Source organism: Apium graveolens, chromosome 1 (assembly GCF_009905375.1).
Source record: "Apium graveolens cultivar Ventura chromosome 1, ASM990537v1, whole genome shotgun sequence".
NCBI lineage: Eukaryota > Viridiplantae > Streptophyta > Magnoliopsida > Apiales > Apiaceae > Apium > Apium graveolens.
The window spans coordinates 188,952,620-188,959,526 of NC_133647.1; the positions used below are offsets into that span (position 1 = coordinate 188,952,620).

At 35.1% G+C, this 6,907-nt stretch overlaps 2 protein-coding genes across 3 annotated transcripts; one reads left to right on the plus strand and one right to left on the minus strand.

Moving 5' to 3' along the window:
• Positions 1 to 259: 259 nt before the first annotated feature.
• LOC141673770 (F-box/FBD/LRR-repeat protein At1g13570) lies at positions 260 to 2,460 on the plus strand. 2 transcript variants are annotated; one of them, XM_074480512.1, is made up of 4 exons: positions 260 to 430; positions 865 to 1,696; positions 1,787 to 1,945; positions 2,033 to 2,460. In XM_074480512.1, exons 2-4 carry the CDS (start codon positions 884 to 886, stop codon positions 2,330 to 2,332), a joined length of 1,272 nt encoding a protein of 423 aa, XP_074336613.1. In that variant the 5' UTR covers positions 260 to 430; positions 865 to 883; the 3' UTR covers positions 2,333 to 2,460. The 2 variants fall into 2 exon arrangements, with proteins under 2 accessions (XP_074336613.1, XP_074336616.1); XM_074480515.1 differs by lacking the exon at positions 260 to 430 and adding an exon at positions 447 to 553.
• A 396-nt stretch (positions 2,461 to 2,856) lies between these two features.
• On the minus strand, positions 2,857 to 6,907 carry LOC141673778 (protein NSP-INTERACTING KINASE 1-like). The gene is made up of 11 exons (XM_074480521.1): positions 6,365 to 6,907; positions 5,963 to 6,095; positions 5,530 to 5,601; positions 5,282 to 5,425; positions 5,115 to 5,186; positions 4,972 to 5,031; positions 4,772 to 4,866; positions 4,436 to 4,585; positions 3,983 to 4,324; positions 3,505 to 3,884; positions 2,857 to 3,404 (listed from the first exon to the last, which is right to left on the minus strand). Exons 1-11 carry the CDS (start codon positions 6,465 to 6,467, stop codon positions 3,084 to 3,086), a joined length of 1,872 nt encoding a protein of 623 aa, XP_074336622.1. The 5' UTR covers positions 6,468 to 6,907; the 3' UTR covers positions 2,857 to 3,083.

A 6,907-nucleotide genomic window follows, 5' to 3' on the forward strand; every position in this document is an offset into this window, starting at 1 on the left:
TTGTGAAGCTTTATTATTATTAGCACATTAGTATTCCTTTTTGTTAATTAATTTAAAAGATTATCTAACATTTCAATATTTGTCAAATTATTTACAAAAAATTAGACAGAATTATTTATTTTTGATAGGACAATAGACTCTAGTAATTTTCCACCTACAATATAAATGAAACCGACTTTAATTTTATATTTTTTTTGTCAGTAATTTTATAATATGATCTTAAGCGTGACCTTTTTGGAAAAAATGTATTGAAAATTATATAAAGTGTGAGCTTTTAATTTATTTTTACTGTCACCCCGGAGCTGATTTTCGAGTTTGTTTGCAATACGATGCCAAGAAATTAGAAACTTACTGCTTTTGATGCCAACAAAGGGTTAAACAGATTCATTATATACATACACCTATACATACACCTTCTTCAACCACTCTGGTATGTTCTTTCTGCTAATTAATTTATTTTGCTCGATCCATTTTTATATCTTTGTGATCTGACGCTTTTTCACCTGGGTTTTGTTAATTCAATCATTATTTCATTTGGGTTGCTTTTAATTTGGTATAGTTTTTATCTTTTTGCCTTTTTCTTGTCTAATTATGAATTTTAGCTTGACACTTTTGATTGTTTAATGGGAATGTTAAATTACTAGAATTATCTTGAAATGTTGTGTATTTTTTGATAAGTTAATTTGTGTTTTTATGTTCTTGAATTTGATGTAATTTTTTGTGTAAAGATTGAATTTTTACTCTTTTGCCTGTCAAGAACTTAGTGGAAATAATGAAATTTAAGTTTTTGGTTTTGACATGTCTGGTATTGCAATGTATATTGGTAGATGATTTTGCTAATAGGTGAATTTGTGAAATTTGTAGGCATTTTTAGGGGATATAAATGGCTAATTCGTCGGGGCAGGATATTATTACTGATCTGCCTCAAAGCATTATTGAAATCATCCTTACAAAGCTTCCGATAAGAGATGCTGTAAGAACTAGCATCTTGTCGAGCAGATGGAGGTACAAGTGGGCTACCCTTACACAACTTGTATTCGATGACAATTGTGTGAGTCAATTTAATGATAGAACAGCTACTGAGAATAAACTTGTGAAGTTCATCACTCGGTTTCTTTTTCTTCACGAAGGCCCAATCCATAAGTTTACGTTATCTACCTATTACTTGCAAAGTTCTCCTGATATAGATCAATGGCTACTTTTTCTATCAAGAAAAGGTATTAAAGAATTGGTTCTTGAAGTAGGAGACGAGGAGTGGTTTAGAGCACCGTCTTGTCTTTTTGCATGCCTGAAACTGACTAGTTTGGAACTTCTTCGTTGTGAACTGGACCCTCCTCCGGAATTTAGAGGATTTTCATGTTTAAAGTATCTTAACCTACAACAAGTCCTAGTTGCTCCTGAAGTTATTGAAAATCTTATTTCCGGCTGCCCTCTTCTTGAGAGTTTAACTTTGTCATATTTCGATAGTTTAGCTCTGACTGTTCGTGCCCCGAATTTGAAATACCTTAAACTAGAAGGGGAATTTAAAGACATATGTCTCGAGTACACTCCGCTTCTAGTTGTTGTTTCTGTTGCTATGTACATGACTGACGATAAGACTGAGCCCTTTGAGCAAAGTTCAGGTTGCAACTTTGACAAGTTTCTTGGTGGTGTACCATGTCTTGAGAAGCTCACTGGGCAAATCTACTTTACAAAGGTAAGCTGATTAAAGTTTCTTTTGGATTTATGAGATCGGGAACATGTTATTGTACACTCACCATTGTTTTTGTTTACCCTCTTTGTTCAGTATATGAGTATAGGATATGAACTCGGGAAAGTTCCATTAACTTATGACCGTCTGAAGCTAATTCAACTGTATCAAGTAAGCTTTGAAGACATGAAAGAAATATTGGTTGTTCTTCGCTTGATTTTGAGCTCTCCAAACTTACAAGAACTTCAAATTTCAGTATGTTAAACTCTAATGTTATTCAACCTCTTTGTGCTTGTTTTCTTAATAGCTTATAATTATGTTATATCCCTTTCAATTATGTAGAGTTCATCGAATGCAATCGCTGCATCAGAGGCAACTGATTTAAATTTTTGGGAGACGGATTGTCCTACTGGTTGCACATTAAAAAATCTTAAAACGGTGAAGATTTCAGATTTATCTGGTGTGCCACATGAGATGGAATTCCTCAAATTTTTGCTTAAAAATTCTCCAGTGCTTGAGGTGATGAGCGTTTTACCTGGGATATATGTTTCCTGCGGAAAATTGAATGTGGTAATAGAATTGCTGCGATTTCGAAGAGCTTCTGCCAAAGCTGAAATCATATTTATTCAAGATCAAGTGTAGTAATTTTTATGCATATATGTTGGTCTCTCTTTTTTCCTTCTTTGTTCTATTGGCTGTTGTATTTGTAGAATAATCTTATACATCAAATTTATGAAGAGTCCAAAGAATTTGGATGGATTGGCATTTTACCGGTTCCCAATTTCACCTACATATTTGCTACTCTGTATCTTCTTACTTTAGTATTATTTTAGTGTTTGTTATCAACCAGTTTGCTTGCCTGTTTACCACTAAGTACATACTTTTAGTTCCGATAAGGATATTTTTGCTTGTTTCTTATCTTCTAAAGTAATTCTTGTTTATTTTCTATATTGAAAATCTATGTTGTAAAATGTCAAAAATACCATTCACACTATTAGTAGGCTGAGTTTCTGAACAAACTTACACAAATTTGCCATGTTGGTTGTTCAGAAGTACGAGCAATTGAAAGTGTTGAAGGGAGCTTGAATGCAAATATGTATCCAAGTGAAAGAACTATCAGAAAGTAATCGCGCACTCGGACACATCCTTGATAGATGGCAAGGAAGTATGGTATAACATGGACATATAGCTTTGCTCTTCATTCCAGTTAATAGAAAGATTATTTTTACACGCTTAAATCTTCATCAAGATTAAATTTGACACTCAACAGGTATCGACTTTGTACAATCATAACAAATTAACACAGTTTTAAGCCTTATACTTAAGAAGCCTACTGTACACAAGCCTCTTCTCGTACAATTTCTCGACATCCTAAACCCCTTTTATCATTCTATCACCTTGGTCCCGATAACTCCATTGCTTGGACAAGCACAGAAGAGTCGTCAGTAAGATCAGAATAACGCTCCGAGGAAGAGAACTCATTGGCTCTGCACCTTGTAGCCTCTGCTCTTTGAGTAGCTTCCCATTTCTCTGCTAAGCCATCTCCTTCAAGCATCCTAACCACTTCTGACATTTTTGGTCTGTGACCTGGTAAATATTGTGTACATAGAAGAGCTACTTGTACTATTTCTTCGAGCTCAATCCTGTCATAATTGCCTTTCAAGTCCTTATCTACCAATATATCAAGCTTCTTCTCCTGATGAATTTTCTTAACCTGCAATCCAAATGCATGAAATATGAATCAGCAATCTACTAGATTTTCACAGGTTTTTAAGTATTACTAGAAAAAAGTAATGCATTCTTAATGTTCTCACCCAATCGAGCATAGCTCCCTTCTGGTTTGCTGCTTTTCCAAATTCAAGAGCTCGCTGACCGGTGATCAACTCTAGAAGAAGAATTCCAAACCCGAAAACGTCTGTCTTCTCAGAGGACTGTCCTGTTGAAAGGTATTCAGGAGCTATATGCCCCACTGTGCCCCTGACTGCTGTAGTGACATGTGAATCCCTGTGGTCTAATAACTTTGCCAATCCAAAATCTCCTACCACAGCCTCACAGTAATCATCAAGCAGTATATTAGCAGCCTTTACATCCCTATGAATGATTTTTGGATCACATTGCTCGTGAAGGTACAATAAACCCCTTCCAGCTCCTAATGAAATGCGTTTCCTTGTTCCCCAATCCAGTGCAGGCTTGGCTGCATCAGAATCCCAACATTAGTTAGAAGTGCGGTTAAATTCGTACATTGGGTGCATTAAAATAGTATAAACTATGATACATAATTTTTCTTATTACATTTTAGACGCAAGGCAACACTTCCATTTGACATGTATGGGTACACTAAAAGCCTTTCTGTTGTAGTCATACAGAAACCATAGAGCCGGAGGAGATTCCTATGAACCGCTAAGCTAATCATCTCAACTTCAGTTTGAAATTGTATCTCCCCTCCTATAGCATTTCCATCCTTGAGCCTTTTTACTGCTACAATGGTTCCATCCTGGAGATGTCCTTTGTATACAATTCCAAAACCACCCTTACCAATTATGTTTTTGTTGCTGAAGTTGTGGGTTGCAACTTGAAGTTCTCTGAACTGAAATCTTCTCATATTTCCAAGACAGACTTCTTCGCAACGTTGCTCTAAAATTTCAATGACAATGTTAGTTGTACGAGTACTATATGTGCAAGATAATGTGTATACAAAATAATTCAGATCCAATGTACTTGAGCTATAAGTATGTTTATACTAACCATTAATGTCGAAAAATATTTGCTGATTCTGTCTTTGCCTCCACCAGAGGAGGACACCAAAACCTATGATAAGAAGGCAGATGCATCCTATGCTTGACCCAAAGGCTAGTGCAATTTTGTGACTTTTAGATCTTCCAGAAGATCGAGGATCTGATAAACATTGTATTTGAAGTCAGCTTAAATAATCAATGAACAAACTCCAAAGTCTACATGTGAGCTCATACACACATGTTAAAGAAAATTTAAACCATTCATTATATCCACGAGTTCACTAAGCTAAAATGATAAATTTATATGATCAAGGGCGTCCGCAGAATCCGAACTTTCTCTGCTTACTTTGATTATTCAAGTTTAGAGACAGTGGCATTGTCTTTGATCCGTTGCAGTCCTGCTCTTTCCCAGTTGCACATATCATAGGGTTTCCCAAAATGCTGTTTAAGAAAGTAAGCAATAAGTATTCCTAGCTTTGATCTCACTGTTAATGCTACAAGGAAAATACCTGCTAAGCTAAAACACACACACACACATAATATTACCTGAATGTTTTGGCAAGAAACCTTGGGACAGGACCACTCAAATTATTAGAAGACAGGTCCCTGGAATTAACATATAAATAGCCATTAAAAAATTCAGATCTTTGAAGATAAATAAGTAGCATTTAAATAATCAGCAAACTTACAGAAAGGTGAGTTGGGTCATATTAGCCATGGATAAAGGAATTGCTCCAGAGAGGCTGTTATTATTTAACCGCCTGTTTTAAGTGCAAATAACCATCATTAAAGGCCCATAACTCAACGGCTGTTTCATGAAAAGTGATTACTAGAGTAAAAAATATTTGGTTCTTACAAATATTGTAGACTTGCAAGGTTGGCCAACGAAGAAGGAATTTCACCGGTAAAGAGATTATCAGAAAGATCAAGTGTTTGGAGTTTAGATAATTCGCCAAGTTCAGATGGAAGTGGCCCTGATATATTGTTATTTTGTAATAGCCTGCAATGTTTATTAAAAACCCAAGTTGTAATACTAATTTCCGGAACATGAACGCACATGTTGAAACTTTAATGTTCTTTTTTTGTTTGTGATTGGGGACTTACACTGACTGAAGATTTGTCAAGTTACCAATGCTTGGTGAAAGAATACCAGATAAACTTTGGCTTGGAGTTCCTCTGCAGAAAATCATAACGAAAGACTATTTAATCTAATCGTACTAAAATTACCATTTACACAATCTGTTGCACAAAATGAATGATGAATTATATACTGAAAAGTGAAAACTAGTACTGTATTTGTTTTCGACAAGCAAAGTTCCTTGTCAATTGAAGTCGAGGCAAGAACGAGAACATATAAATTTAATAAACAAGAATCTTTATGGAACCTGCATTTCAGGGACTAAAACTTAAATTGGCTATTGAAAAGTTAGTTCAGTGAATTGCAAAGCTATTTTAGAGAGTACTACTTGGACTGGCTATTGAAAATTAAGCACAGTGAATTTCATGAAACTGAAAGCAAGCATAAGCAAGAACATACAGGCCAATGACTAGATAATCAGGTGAACAAGTAACCATTGTCCAGCTACATGGATCAGCTGCATCAGAGTCCCACTTTGCTAAAACACCATGAGGATCCTTCAAAGCAGCTTTAATACTCATCAAAGCTTGAACTGCAAATATAATATTATACAAAAGAGATAAGTTTCAAGAAAAAATTTATACATTAAATGGTTTGTAAGAAGTTTAAATATTTTAAATAAATCTCCACATTTTTTCCTGCAGTAACTGCTACTCCTAAATCAAACCAAGCCAAGCAAGTATATCACACTCGAGAGTAGGGTATTTACATGGAGTATAAGATGCACGCAGACCTTATTCTTACTCTCATGAACGAGGGTATATATACGTAAAAGACCGAAAAATAGTGTAAATGGATTACCTTCAAGATTGACACCTTTTGCTGTAAGCAAAGAATATACTGAAGTCCATAAGCTAAGAAAAACCAAAAAACAAAACGCAGCTTGTGCAGTTTTTGTCTCCATGCTCTCCTCTTCCAGAAAATGGAAAAAATGGATGTCTAAGTGTAACAAACAGAGAAGTAGAAACGGGCTAAGATTTTGAAGGATTCAAGAAAACACCCAAATCTTGAAGTGGGATTCTTGGGTATTATGTAATACAAACTCACTCACATGCCTATAGTACTTTCATAAAATTTTCCTCATGCTTACTACTGCAAGTCTGCAACAACTGACTACAATGCAACTACACTCAGAGAGATGTTGTCAGACCCAAGAAAAAACCAGAGGATTTGGTAGTAAAGTGAGAAAATATTACTATCATGCTTGCTACTTTATTCAGTAAAGTATAGAAGTGGGCAAAATAAATTTATAAACAGATATATTTGGAGCATCTAGATAATTTCAAAAGCAAACTCCTTCAATCATGCATTTTTTTGGAGATGTGTGTCCTTAGAATTTTCTGT

Bases quoted from the DNA above. Each gene is read 5' to 3' on its own strand.
- LOC141673770 (XM_074480512.1), top strand. From the start codon at position 884: ATGGCTAATTCGTCGGGGCAGGATATTATTACTGATCTGCCTCAAAGC. The intron at 1,697-1,786 runs GTAAGCTGATTA...CTCTTTGTTCAG, and splicing joins GGCAAATCTACTTTACAAAG to TATATGAGTATAGGATATGA. The intron at 1,946-2,032 runs GTATGTTAAACT...TCAATTATGTAG, and splicing joins TACAAGAACTTCAAATTTCA to AGTTCATCGAATGCAATCGC.
- LOC141673778 (XM_074480521.1), bottom strand. From the start codon at position 6,467: ATGGAGACAAAAACTGCACAAGCTGCGTTTTGTTTTTTGGTTTTTCTT. The intron at 5,426-5,529 runs GTAAGTCCCCAA...TAAACATTGCAG, and splicing joins TTGACAAATCTTCAGTCAGT to GCTATTACAAAATAACAATA. The intron at 4,586-4,771 runs GTAAGCAGAGAA...AATGTTTATCAG, and splicing joins TCTAAACTTGAATAATCAAA to ATCCTCGATCTTCTGGAAGA.